General features: G+C 50.5%; 1 protein-coding gene across 1 annotated transcript in view; it reads right to left on the bottom strand.

The window, feature by feature from the left end:
- Positions 1–1,693: 1,693 nt before the first annotated feature.
- LOC137455344 (C-type lectin domain family 6 member A-like) overlaps positions 1,694–13,974 on the bottom strand; it is a 16,272-nt gene continuing 3,991 nt past the window's right edge. The window contains exons 6-7 of the mRNA XM_068166069.1: positions 10,864–11,002; positions 1,694–1,801 (exon numbers count right to left, since the gene is read on the bottom strand). Coding sequence (XP_068022170.1) covers positions 1,694–1,801; positions 10,864–11,002 — 247 coding nt within the window. The remainder of the gene's footprint in view (positions 1,802–10,863; positions 11,003–13,974) is intronic.

The raw sequence follows: 13,974 nt of genomic DNA, 5'->3' as shown, positions 1-13,974 counted from the left end.
TGCAGCTCGGGCACAGAATCGAAGAACCGTGCTCTTACAATCATCGAGCCCAACATTATCTAACTGCCAGGTCTCACTGCCCTTCAGCACCACGTCTGTGCGTCTTTTAAACACCTCCAGGGATGGGGATTCAACCACCTCCTTGGGGAGACTCTTCCAGTGTTTTGAGAACCCTTTTAGTCAAGTTTCTTAACTATCCCACCTAAGCCTCCCGTGGTGCAACTGGAGGCTATTTCTCACCGTCCTATCACTTACTACTAAGGATAAGAGACTGACACCTCACTACAACCGCCTTTCAGTCATCCTGGGCTTGCTGGGTTGAGGATACTATTAGGAACTATGCTTGGAAAGTCTTCTCTGGAGAAGGGAAGGGTGAAACATGCTTGATGTATAGGGTGTTAGCTCTGTGCCTGGCTTATCTGTGTGCATTGGAATAAGTAGCACTGTTATGCCTTGGGGATGCATCCACATAAAGAGATTCCCCCTCTGAAGATGAGGAGCATTAGTGCAAGTGCAGAGGAATCTGCACTTCTCATCTGTACAAACCTCACAGGCTGTATGCTGCTTCTTCCAAATTGTTTTCAACCTCAAATACTGTAAGCCCACGTTTTGTCTATGAACTTGGTCGTCAAGAAACTATGAAGCAAAATTGTTAAACACATTCAACCTTCCTCCACAAGCCAGTGTCACTGGCTCCCTGGGCCACCTCATGCAGCTCTGCACACTCCTGGCATCAGCCAGTCAGTGGAGGAAAGAGGCTGGCAAGCTGGTGCTCAGTGCTCTGGAGTTGCTTTTCCCAGCTGCATTGCCAGCTTGGGGCACAGACCCATCAATGCTGACCTCTGAGTTCAAGAGGCAGCCCTGAAGAGGCTGCAGAAGGTTTGACAGCAGTATATGAGATTGTGCTGACAGTATGCATATTTCATCTGTCCTGACTCTGCATGCAGCTTGGAGTTGTTCTGTGACAGTGTAAAACTGCACAACAGCTTAGGATAGTTGAGCTGATACCAAAAGAAAGTATTGTGTCCAGTCCTGGGCCCCTCAATTCAAGATTGGAGTGCTGCACTCCAAAGAGAGACAGGCGAGGGAGAAGAGGAGGAGGGGTGGCTCTGTGTAGTAGAGAGTCACTCTCTGCCACAGAACTTGAGGTGGAAAATGAAGGGATTGAGAGCCTGTGGGTTAAAATCAGAGGGCAGCCTAACAAATCTGACATCCTGGTTGGAGTCTGTTACAGACAACCCAACCAGGATGAGGAGGCTGATGAATTGTTCTACAAGCAACTGGAGGCTGTCTCAAGATCATCAGATCTTGTCCTTGTTGGTGACTTCAACCTGCCAGATATCTGCTGGGAACTTAATTCAGTAGAGAGGAGGCAGTCCAGAAGATTCCTGGAGTGAATGGAGGACTGCTTCCTGACACAGCTGTTAAGCGAGCCTACCAGGGGACAGGCTCTGCTTGACCTGCTGTTCTGCAATAGGGAAGGGCTGGTGGGAGATGTGATGGTGGGAGGCTGCCTAGGGTGCAGTGACCACGAGATAGTGAAGTGTTCAATATGCAGGGAGATAGGGAGGAGCACCAACAGAACCTTCAGCTTGGACTGCAGGAGGGTAAACGTCAGCATGTTTAGGAAACTTATTTGTAAAATCTCCTGGGTACCAGCCCTCAAGAACCAAGGGGTTCAGGATGGTTGGACCTACTTCAAACAGGAGCTCTTGAAGGCACAGGAACTGGCGGTTCCCACGTGCCGAAAGATGAGCTGGTCGGGAAGGCGACCTGGATGAGCTAGCAGCCTCTGGAGGATCTAAGGGGAAAAAAAGAGGCTGTATCACCTTTGGAAGGAGGGGAAGGCTTCTCCAGGTGTGTTCAAGGAAGCTGTTAGATTATGTAGGAATAAAATTAGAGAGGCAAAGGCCCAGCTGGAACTGAAGCTGAACACCTCTGTCAAAGACAATAAAAAGCATTGTTACAAATACATTAACGCTAAAAAGAAGGGCAAGAAGCACCTGCACTCCTTATTGGACCTGGAGGGGAACACTGTGACAGAAGAGGAGGAAAAGGCTGAGGTCCTGAACACCTTCTTTGCCTCAATGTTTAACAGCAAGGCAGGAGTTCAGGACGAGTGGTCTCCGGAGCTGGGCGTTGGGGTCGGGGAGCAGAGTAATACCCTGGAAATCCATGAGGAATTAGTTCGGGACCTGCTGAGCCATTTGGACACTCACAAGTCCATGGGGCTGGATGGGATCCATCCTAGGGTGCTGAGAGAGCTGGCAGATGAGCTGGCCAAGCTGCTCTCCATCATTTTCCTCCAGTCCTGGCTCACTAGGGAGGTCCCAGGTGACTGAACCTGGCCAATGTGGTCCCCATCCACAAGAAGGGTCGGATGGAGGAACCTGGAAACTCCAGGCCTGGCAGCCTGACCTCAGTGCCAGGGAAAGTGATGGAGCAGATTATCCTGGGGGCAATAACTGCGCACCTGAAGGATGGCCAAGGGCTCAGGTCCAGCCAACAGGTGATCAGGTGACCCATCTGGTGGATGTGGGGCAGGCTGTGGATGTGGTCTGCCTGGACTTCAGCAAGGCCTTTGACACCATCCCCCACAGCAAACTGCTGTCTAAGCTGTCAGCCCCTGGCTTGGCCAGCAGCACTCTGAGCTGGGTTAGGAACTGGCTGGAGGCTGAGCCAAGAGAGTGGTGGTGAATGGTGCCACAGCCAGCTGGCAGCCAGGCACCAGTGTTGTGCCCGAGGGATCAGTGCTGGGCCCCATCCTCTTTAACATCTTCATTGATGATCTGGATGAGAGGATGGAGTCAGTCATCAGCAAGTCTGCAGATGACACCAAGCTGGGAGCAGATGTTGGTCAGATAGAGGACAGAAGGGCTCTGCAGAGGGACCTCGACCGACTGGACAGATGGGCAGAGTCTAACAGGATGGCATTCAACAAATCCAAGTGCCAGGGGCTGCCCTTTGGCCACAACAACCCCATGCAGAGCTACAGGCTGGGGTCAGAGTGGCTGAGAGCTGCCAAACAGAGAGAGACCTGGGGGTGCTGATTGACAGCTGCCTAAACATGAGCCAGCAGTGTGCCCAGGTGGCCAGGAGGGCCAATGGCATCCTGGCCTGCATCAGGAACAGTGTGGCCAGCAGGAGCAGGGAAGTCATTGTGCCCTGTGCTCAGGATTGGTTAGGCCACACCTTGAGTCCTGTGTCCAGTTCTGGGCCCCTCAGTTTAAGAAGGACATTGAGAGACTTGAAGGTGTCCAGAGAAGGGCAACAAGGCTGGGGAGAGGCCTTGAGCACAGCCCTGTGAGGAGAGGCTGAGGGAGCTGGGGTTGCTTAGCCTGGAGAAGAGGAGGCTCAGGGGAGACCTCATTGCTCTCTACAGCTACCTGAAGGGAGGTTGTAGCCAGGTGGGGGTTGGTCTCTTCTCCCAGGCAAGCAGCACCAGAACAAGAGGACACAGTCTCAAGCTGTGCCAGGGGAAGTTTAGGCTGGAGGTGATGAGAAAGTTCTTCCCAGAGAGAGTTGTTGGCCATTGGAATGTGCTGCCCAGGGAGGTGGTGGAGTCCCCATCCCTGGAGGTGTTCAAGAGGGGATTGGATGTGGCACTTGGTGCCATGGTCTAGTCATGAGGTCTGTGGTGACAGGTTGGACTGGATGATCTTTGAGGTCTCTTCCAACCTTAGTGATACTGAGCTGGAAAAGAATATGATGTAAGAGATCAGGGATAGCTTTGTATTAGTTGTGTTTGTTGCATTATAAAACAGAACAGTGCCTGATAAGGAGGAAACCATGTGTGGTTCACATGAGTTACACATTTTTTTGTTGCAGTAAGTGATGCCACCTTGAAGTCTACTGCAGGGCACAAACCTTCCTCAGTCTAACTCTACACCATTAGTTTGTGTGACACGTCTGTGAAGGGCCATTAAGAATGCCAGCAGCTGCCTGCCACCTGAATTACACCCTGTCCCTTCTTCATTCTCAGCTTCAGAGAGCTGTCCTAGAATCTCTGCTTCCCCTTACTCCCCAGCAGTATACAACAAACAGGTCTTCTGCAGCCCTTTTAGTTTAGAAGGAATAAAGTTGTTTTCCTTGTGCTTTACCACATCACTGCAGACTACATTAGACTGTCACGGCCCACATGCAAAGAATATTAGACATTTTCTCTGTTCCTTTTCATGGAATCATAGAATTGATTTGGTTGGAAAAGACCTTTAAGATCGTCAAGTCCAACCATTATCTAAATCTACCTAGTCTGGTGCCAAACTGTGTCCCTCAGCACCACATCTTTTAAACACCTCCAGGAATGGGGATTCAGCCACTTCCCTGGGGAGTGCATTTCAGTGTTTGAGAACCCTTTCAGTCAAGAAGTTTCTTCTACTATCCAGCCTGAACTTCCCCTGGTACAACTGGAGGTGATTTCCACTCATCTTGTCACTTGTTACTAGGGAGAAGAGACAAACACACACCTCATTCCAACCTCTTTTCAGGCAGCTGTAGAGTGTGAGAAGGTCTCCCCTCAGCCTCCTTTTCTACAGACAACAACCCCAGTTTCCTCAGCTGCTGCTGACAAGACCTGTTTTCCAGACCCTTCACGTGCTTTGTTTGCCTTCTCTCCACCTGCTCCAGGACCTCAATGCCTATCTTGTAGTGAGGACCCCAAACCCAAACTCATCTATTTTATGGTGGTTTTGACTGAACCCAGAGCTACAGATAAATTTAGGTATCTAATTTCCATGCAGTGCCACAGCTCTGTGAGTCTGGATGTTCCTGCTGGCCTTTTCCATAACCCCCAGAGAGTCTGAGGCCTGTGCTGTGCTGTATGCCTGGGCACATACTCTGTGTAACAAAGAGTCTCAGCAAAATAACCAAAGGAGAAATGCAGATTTAACTCCTGTCCTGTGGGCATGCAGAAGGGCAGCAGCATTCATTCTTGCTGAGTTGGCTGCAATGACCACCTAACAACAGGTTGCTTTCAGGTGTTAGGGAAAACTTGTGGTTGGGAGAACCAGGAGAAAGCATGAACAGAGTAAATGGGAGTAATTCAACGTGTCTTTCTCCACAGTGACATAAAGGAGCTATGAGAAAGCAGCAGAGGCAAGAGGGCCTTGCCTGGTATTATGTCTTTATGTTGTGAAGACCAACTAGTAGTAATGGGAGGACTATATGCTGACCCTGCTTCAGCTTCAAGTCATTCATTATTTATCTAGCTGGGTGTCTGCCTGTCCATCTAGGCTATCAGTATCAGTAGTAGGATTATCAGTATCACTAAGGTTGGAAGAGACCTCAAAGATCATCAAGTCCAACCTGTCACCACAGACCTCATGACTAGAGTAGGGAGGACACTACTGCCCACTGCAGGCTTGAACTCATGACCTTCTATCTGGCCCAGCTAGCCTGTCTTCAGTTCTTTACAGTGGCAGAAGCTGGACAAGGACACAGAGAAGTCTTTTGGGCTTGCTTAATTGACAGTGACTAGACTAGACTAGACTAGACCAGACTAGACTAGAATAGAATTAACCAGGTTGGAAAATACATTTGAGATCATCAAGTCCAACCTATCACCCAACACCATCTGATCAACTAAACCATGGCACCAAGTGCCTCCTCTTAAACACCTCCAGTGATGGTGACTCCACCACCTTCCAGGGCAGCCCATTCCAATGGCCAATCTCTCTTGCTGGGAAGAGCTTCTTCCTAACATCCAGCCTGAATCTCCCCTGGCACAGCTTGAGACTGTGTCCTCTTGTTTTAGTGCTGGTTGCCCAACCCCCACCTGGCTACAACCTCCCTTCAGGGAGTTGCAGAGAGCAAGGTCTCCCCTGAGCCTCCTCTTCTCCAGGCTAAGCAACCCCAGCTCCCTCAGCCTCTCCTCACAGGGCTGTGCTCCAGACCCCTCCCCAGCTTTGTTGCCCTTCTCTGGACACCTTCCAGCAGCTCAACATCTTTCCTAGGAAGGGTGGGGTAAATGGAGACAGTTTCTATTGTGGGTGATGTTCCAATTCCCACAGCATTTTCAGTTTCAACCTGCAGGTTAAAAAATAAGACAGGTGTTCTGACTTAATCTCTCTAGATATTCACAGTATGTGGGGAGAGGGACTGGTTACTTGGGAGAATGATAGGAATATAGTCAGGGTATATAGAGATGCAGCAAGGAAGGCTAAGGCCCTCTTAGAATGCAGTCTGGTGAAGCAAGCTGTGCAGGGTTAGCACAGCCTGCTCTCACCCCCCACCCCCACCCCCTCCTCCTTCACTGATGGTGGTTAGGGTGGAGGAGTAGGGATGTGGAAAACCACCGGGAAGGCAGAGTAGTTAGCTGAGATAAGGACAATTTACTACTTCATTGCAGGGATATCAGATTACACAAAGGAAAACAGGGGAGGGGAAAAAAAGAAAGCAAGCAAAACTGCCCATCAGACAGACTCCCAGACACAACCTGCCTGAGCCCAGCAAAGTGGAAGCAGGAAACCAAGAGGCCAAACCCCAGCCTGGAAGCTGGGGAAGAAAGAAACACACACAGGAAAAGAGAAAAACCAAAGAAACCACAAGAGGAAACTTTCCTAACTATAGAATATATCACAAGTCCCAAGCTGAGCAAACCCTTGTCCTGTCATGCAGTGAGCATGGCACTCAGCTTAGGTTAGGATATACAATCCCACCTGCTCTGGTGCTCGGTGCCACTGAGAGGGGTGGGAGGGGGGCAGCCTCTTGTCCCCCCTACTGGGTCCAGTTAGCTTCAACCAATACATTATCCACTCCCTATTCTACACCATCCAAGTCATGCTCATCAGCAGTTACCATCATACAGCATAGAAAACACACTCTGTATTCTCACCCAAAGTGAAATCACCTTGTGGCACACAACAAACTTCTCCATCCTTCCTCCTTACCCAGCAGGTGCACCCAGGTCCCTGGGCAAAAGCAGTCCCATGGGTAGGCTTGCCTTTACCTGAAGCAGGATTAATGCAGAGCTGCTTCTCTACAGTATTCTTCATGTGTACCATGGGAGCTCTATCACATTCTAGAGCATGTCACAGTTGGGATGGGGCAGGGCCAGCTTGATTAACAGATCCTCTGGTGTCCAAGTGGCTTGTGCTAGATGTGAATCCCAGTTTCAAAGGTCCCTCCCATTGCTTTCAGGATGGTTTTTAGTAGACTGTTGCAAGGTTTGACCTCCCCAGCAGCTGGTGCATGACAGGGGATGTGATACCCCTGCTCAGTGCCATGCTCCTTGGCCCAAGTGTCTATCAGCTGGTTTGCACAGGAGTCCTATTATCTGACTCAGTTCTTTCTGGGCTGCCATGTCCCCACAGGACTTGTTTTTCAAGGCCCAGGGTGGTGCTCTGAGCAGTGGCATAGGGCACTGAGTATGTTCCCAGCCATTCAGTGGCTGCTTCTACCATTGTGAGCACACAGCATTTACCTGGGCAGGTTTGTGGCAGTGTGATGTAATCCCTCTGCCAGGCTTCCCCATATTTGTATCTCAGCTCCCACCCCCACGCCACAGAGGCTTTACCACTTGGCCTGTTGGACCCCAGCATGTTTCACATCCATGGATAAGCTGTGCAGTAGTGCCCATGGTTAAGTCCACCCCTTGCTCTCCAGCCCATCTGTAGGTCACATCCCTCCCCTGATGGCCTGAGGTACTGTGGGCCCTCTGAGCTAGGGACACTTCACCCTTACATTGCCAGTCCAGGTTCTGCTGAGCCACTCTAATCTTAGCAGCTTGATCTGCCTGGGGGTTGATGTTCTCCAGGGGCTCAGGTTTGGGTACATGGGTGTCCCCATGATGTACTTTGACCACCAAGTTCTTCTCCCAAGCAGCAATATCTTCTCCCAGTTCAGCTGCCCAGCTGGGTTTAACTCTGTGCTGCCAGTTGGTTTCCTTCCACTGCTGTAGCCACCTGCACAGAGCATTTGCCACCCTCCAGGAGTCTGTGCAGAGAGCATTGGCCATTTCTCTCACTCAGCAGTATCCAAAGGCAGTTGGATGGTTCTCACTTCTGCAAACTGACTCAATGCACCTTCCCCCTCAGCAGCTTCTGCAGCCCATCTGGGACCCCACACAGTGGCTCTCCACATTCAGTGCTTCCCCACAGCCAGTGAGCAGGGCACATTGCTTTTCATTGCCTGGCAGCTGGTTGTGTGGGGGAGCCTCCTCAGCATGTGTCCTCTCCATTTCCTCTGGTGACATCACCAAGTCTCTGCCTTCTGCCCAGTTTGTGATGGCTGCTAGGATTCCCAGGTGGATAAGCTCCCTGTCTGAGCCCATGGTGTTACCAGTGTGATCCACTTGCTCCCTGTGGCATCAGCTACACGATGGGTAGAGGAGACTCTTCCCTTGACCATCCAGCCCAGCACTGGCACTTGGGCTGCCAGCAGGAGCTGAGAGTTGTCATTGGGATGTGCTGCCCAGGGAGGTGGTGGAGTCCCCATCCCTGGAGGTGTTCAAGAGGAGATTGGATGTGGCACTTGGTGCCATGGTCTAGTCATGAGGTCTGTGGTGACAGGTTGGACTTGATGATCTTTGAGGTCTCTTCCAACCTTAGTGCTACTGTGAGACTGTGATGCTGTATTTCAGTACCAGTCACCTCTGAGGCAGCTCAGACTCCTTCATATGCTGCCAGGATCTCTTTTCAGGTTGGGGTGCAGTTGGCCTCAGCTCCTTCCTAGCTTCCACTCCAGAATCCTGGGGGTCACCCTCATGTCTCCCTGGATGTTTCCTGCCAAAGGCTGCCTGTGGGACCATTCCTCCTGGCTGCAGTGTAGAGCACATTTGTAACCTCTGGTCCTGTCTGAACTGGCCCAAGGGCTACTGCATGGACAATTTCCTGCTTGATTTGTTCCAAGGCTTGCTGCTGCTCAGGGCCCCATTGAAAACTGTTCTTCTGAGTGACTTGGTAGAGAGGGCTCCCAAATAGCCTGCAGTCTGGGATATGCATCCTCCAGAGACCCACAACACCCAGAAAGGGCTTCTTCAAATACATTAGTAGCAAAAGGAAGACCAGGTAAAATGTAGGCCCCCTGCTGAAAGGGAAGGGAGCCCTGGTGACTGAGGATGCAGAAAAGGCTCAGTGACTGAATGCCTTCTTTGCTTCAGTCTTTACTGGTAAGACCATTCCCCGGGAGTCCCAGACTCTGGATGAAAGAGAGAAAGGCTGGAATAGGGAGGACTCTCCCCTGGTCAGTGAGGACTGGGAGAGCTGCCTGAGGACTGGAGGAAAGCCAAGGTCTCTCCAGTCTTCAAAAAGTGTGAGAATGTGCATTAAGGAAACTACAGAGCAGTCAGGCTCACCTCTATCCCTGGAGGTCAGCTCTAAGCACATGGAGGGAAAGGAGGTTGTCAGGAGCAGCCAGCATGGATTACCAAGGGGTAGTCATGTCTGACTAATCTGATATCCTTCTGAGATGGTGTGACTGAATAGGTAGATGCATGGAGAGCAGTGGATGTTGTCTTCCTTGACTGTAGTAAAGCTTCTGACACTGTCTCCCGTAACATCTTTGTGGGAAAGCTCAGGAGGTGTGGCTTCGAAGAGGCATGGTGGGATGGATCAGGAACTGACGAAGCAACAGAGCTCTAAGTGTTGTGTTCAGTGGAGCAGAGTCCAGTTGTGGAGACCTGGAGCTAGTGGTGTACTCCAGGGTCTGTGCTGGGTCCAGTCTTGTTCAACACATTCATCAATGACCTAGATGAAGAGGCAGAGTATAACCTTAGCAAACTGCTGATGATACAGAGCCATGAGGAGTGGCTGACCCAGCAGAAGCCTGTGCTGCCATGCAGTCAGACCTGGATAGACTGGAGAGCTGAGTGAAAGGGAACCTGAGGAAGCTCAACAAGGATCAGTGTAGAGTCCTGCATCTGGGGAGGAAAACCACTATCTACCACTACAGGTTAGGGTTTGACCTGTTGGAGAGTAGCTTCCAGAGATGGATCTTTGAGTCCTGGTTGATGATAAGTTATTCATGCAGCAGCAGTGTGCCCTGGTGGCCAAGACAGCCATAGTATACTTGTATGCATAAAGAAGAGTGTGTCCAGTAGATCAAGGGAGGTTCTACTCCCCCTCTACTCAGCCCTAGTTAAACCACATCTGGAATACTGTGTACAGTTCAGTGCTCCCCAGTTTAAGAGGGACAGGGAACTACTGGAGAGAGTTCACTGTAGGGCTACAAGGATGATTAAGGGACTGGAGCATCTCTCTGACAAGGAAAGACTGAGAGACCTGGGGCTGTTTAGTGTGGAGAAGAGAAGGCTGGGAGGGAACCTTTGCAATGTCTACAAACACCTGAAGGGTGGCTGTCAGGAGGATGGAGCCAGTCTCCTTTCAGTGATCCCAAGGGAGAGGACAAGAGGCAATGTACATAACCACAGGAAATTCCATCTCAACATTATTACTGTGAGGGTGACAGAGCACTGGAGCAGGCTGCCCAGAGAGGCTGTGGAGTCTCCTTCTCTGGAGATCTTCACAACCCACCTGGGTGCATTCCTGTGCAACCTGCCCTAACTGGTCCTGCTTTGCAGGGGGGGTGGACTCCATGATCTCTGGAGGTCCCTTCCAACCATTAACATTCTATGATTCTATGGCTTCACCTGCCTCCTCCCATGTAGTCTGCTTATCCAGGCTTATCCAGAATCCCAGAGGAGAACAAAGCAAGGCAGCCAAAGCTGACTGTTCCTAAACCCAGACATTTCTAAGATGTTCCTAAGCATTTCATTCCTTTCCTTTCATTCACAGGGATAGCAAAATCTGAGAGCAGCAGCAAGGGATAAAGCACCAAAGTAAAGCAACTTACCAAGCTTGAAGAAAGGAGCTCTGACTGCCCCTTCTGCCATGATGGGCACTTTTCCCTGGAGCTTCTTGCCAGTACTATGGTGTAAACGAGGCTGTCCCAGAGGCAGAAGACAGACTGTGCCTGGCAGACAATGTCACATGTGCATATCACCACTGGCGCCCACTTCAGTTCTATGGTGCAAGAGAGGTCATCTTGATTGACACCCAGTCTGCACCTGGCAAGAGAAGGGTACAGACAGTTAGCCAGAGGACTCTAAGTGTGACCTGGCAGACCAACCACAACACCCTGAGCCATCTGCTGCAGCACTGTTCCTGCAGGCCATGCACACAGAAGCAGCCTTCTGACTCCAGCAGAGTTCAAGTCAACAGCTTGTGGTGACCAAAATGAGTAAAAACAGTTTAAAAAGCTGGTGAAGTTCAGTGTTACCCTTGCCTCAGGCAGTCTTACAGCACTACTCCTGTTATTACTGGCTCAACTACATCCTTCACCACCAGTGCAGGGTACTGCAGTGATTTCTTTCACTGCACTGTACTTGCATTGATCATTCCTTCACCTTTCACCAGCATCAAAGCCACGTCCTGTAACATGAGCTGGAGAGATGTGATCACTGCAGGCTGTTTTCATTGTGCCTCTTCCTCGGTCCTCATTCATTAGCAGTGACAGCATGTGGTTGCAGGATCAGACAGAAACCCTTGAGCTAACTTTGCATTCCAGCTTTAGGGAGCTCACTGCAAAAAATATCCAAGCAGGTCAGCATTTATCCACTTCATATTTGCAGGAAACAGAACCCCAAGTTACCAGTGTAGATGTGATCTGGATACATGAAGTTCAACAAGACCAAGGGCAGGGTCCTGCAGCTGGGTGGAGGCAATCCCAGGCACAAATGCAGGCTGGGCAGGGACTGGCTGGAAAGCAGCCCTGAGGAGAGAGCCTTGGGGGTGCTGGTGGACAAGAAGCTCACCAGGAGCTCTCAGTGTGCACTTGCAGCCCAGAAAGCCAATCAGATCCTGGGCTGCATCAGGAGAAGTGTGGCCAGCAGGGCAAGGGAGGTGATCCTCCCCCTCTGCTCAGCTCTGCTGAGACCCCACCTGGAGTACTGCCTCCAGTTCTGGAGCCCCTATTGCAAGAGGGATCTGTTGGTGCTGGAAGGTGTCCAGAGAAGGGCCAGGAGGATGAGCAGAGGGCTGGAGCACCTCTCCTGTGAGGACAGACTGAAGGAGTTGGGGCTGTTGAGTCTGGAGAAGAGAAGGCTCCCAGGTGACCTCATTGTGGCCTTCCAGGATCTGCAGGGGGCTACAGGAAGGCTGGGGAGGGACTGCTCAGGATCTCAGGCAGTGATAGGACTAGGGGGAATGGAATGAAGCTGGAGGTGGGGAGATTGAGGCTGGAGGTGAGGAGGAAGTTCTTCCCCATGAGAGTGGTGAAGCCCTGGAATGGGTTGTGCAGGGAGGTGGTTGAGGCCCTGTCCCTGGAGGTGTTTAAGGCCAGGCTGGATGAGGCTGTGGCCAGGCTGATGTAGTGTGGGGTGTCCCTGGCCATGGCAGGGGGGTTGGAACTAGATGATCCTTGTGGTCCCTTCCAACCCTGAATGATACTATGATACTATGATGACACTATGATCTCCATGAGCAACAGTGACAGCACCGAGAAAGTGGCTCACAAGAGATGTGGAAAATGGGCCAGGTACTTACCTTGGCCCTGAAAATCACCTCGATCTCTTTGCTGTATAACCAACACAATGCATTCAGGCAGCAGCCACGCTAAGTTGTCCCACCAGCACACAGATAAGTGGAACACAATGGAAGACAGTGGAAAACACAACAAATGAGGACGATGCATAGCAAGTGCCACAGGGTGGCAGGAGCAGGAAAGCCTTGAAAGGCAGCCGAGGCAACACCGAGGAAACCCTGCTCCCTGCTTAGCTTTTAGTGCTCACCTGACAATGCATCAGTGCTGAGAGGCTGAACCGGAGACAGCCCCTACCGCCAGGCAAGGGAATGTGGTAACTGCTGTGTGTCCTGCAAGGAGGTAGAATCTGGTACTCCTCCTGCCTGTCTTACCTAAAAGGTAAGAGAACACAGATCTGAGCAGTCAAGTACTTCTTTGGCCTAACCTTATGGATTCTGGAGATTTCAAGCTCCAGCAGAAGAATCTGCCCTCCTTTTCTCTTTATCTGCAGTTACAGAGCTGTCTCATGTTTTACCTCACCTGTCAGAAATGCAGTGTTTAAGCAACAGCAGTATGAACATGATCTGGGCCCCTCAGGTTAGGAAGGAGGTTGACTTGCTGGAATAGAGAAGTAAAACTCCATCAGAAAAAATTATTCTGCAGTGGTTTGGGCTGATTTTAGTTTAGGAAAGATGTTGAGATGCTGGAAGGTGTCCAGAGAAGGGCAGCAAAGTTGGTGAGGGGTTTGGAATACAGCCCTGTGAGGAGAGGCTGGGGGAGCTGGAGTTGCTTAGCCTGGAGAAGAGGAGGCTCAGGGGAGACCTCATTGCTCTCTAAAACTACCTGAAGGGAGGTTGTAGACAGGCAGAGGTTGGTCTCTTCTCCCAGGCAGCCAGCACCAGAACAAGAGGACACAGTCTCAGGCTGCACCAGGGGAGGTTTAGGTTGGATGTTAGGAAGAAGTTCTTCACAGAGAGTGTGATTGCCCATTGGAAAGGGCTGCCCAGGGAGGTGGTGGAGTCATCATCACTGAAGGTGTTCAGGAGGAGACTTGACAGGGTGCTTGGTGCCATGGGTTAGTTGGTTGGGTGGTGTTGGATGATAGGTTGGATGTGATGATCTTGAAGGTCTCTTCCAACCTGGTCTGGTCTATTCTATTCTATTCTATTCTATTCTATTCTATTCTATTCTATTCTATTCTATTCTATTCTATCTTTGAGGTCTCTTCCAACCTTAGTGATACTGTGATACTGTGAACACTACAAACACAGCATCAGCAAGCAAGCCCACCCAGCTGTGAGCTTCTGGAAATGCCAAACTTAAACATGCTTACTAGTACCCTCTGAAAACAAGAAGAAAAAAGAGAACTCAAACCCCCAGCACCTCGTCCACTTTAATTCTCTTACCCTAAAACCCTCCTAAGAGGTGCACAATTTGGTAGTATTAAACATAGTTGAATCTATAATGGTCATAAAGCATTTTCTAAGTAACAGTCTCCCAGTGACATCATGTTTTTCC

This window comes from Melanerpes formicivorus, unplaced genomic scaffold, assembly GCF_026170545.1.
Source record: "Melanerpes formicivorus ecotype bairdi unplaced genomic scaffold, bMelFor1.0.p_v2 SCAF_96, whole genome shotgun sequence".
Taxonomy (NCBI): domain Eukaryota; kingdom Metazoa; phylum Chordata; class Aves; order Piciformes; family Picidae; genus Melanerpes; species Melanerpes formicivorus.
The sequence above is the reverse complement of the archived record's forward strand: the minus strand, read 5'-3'. Positions and strand labels throughout refer to the sequence as shown.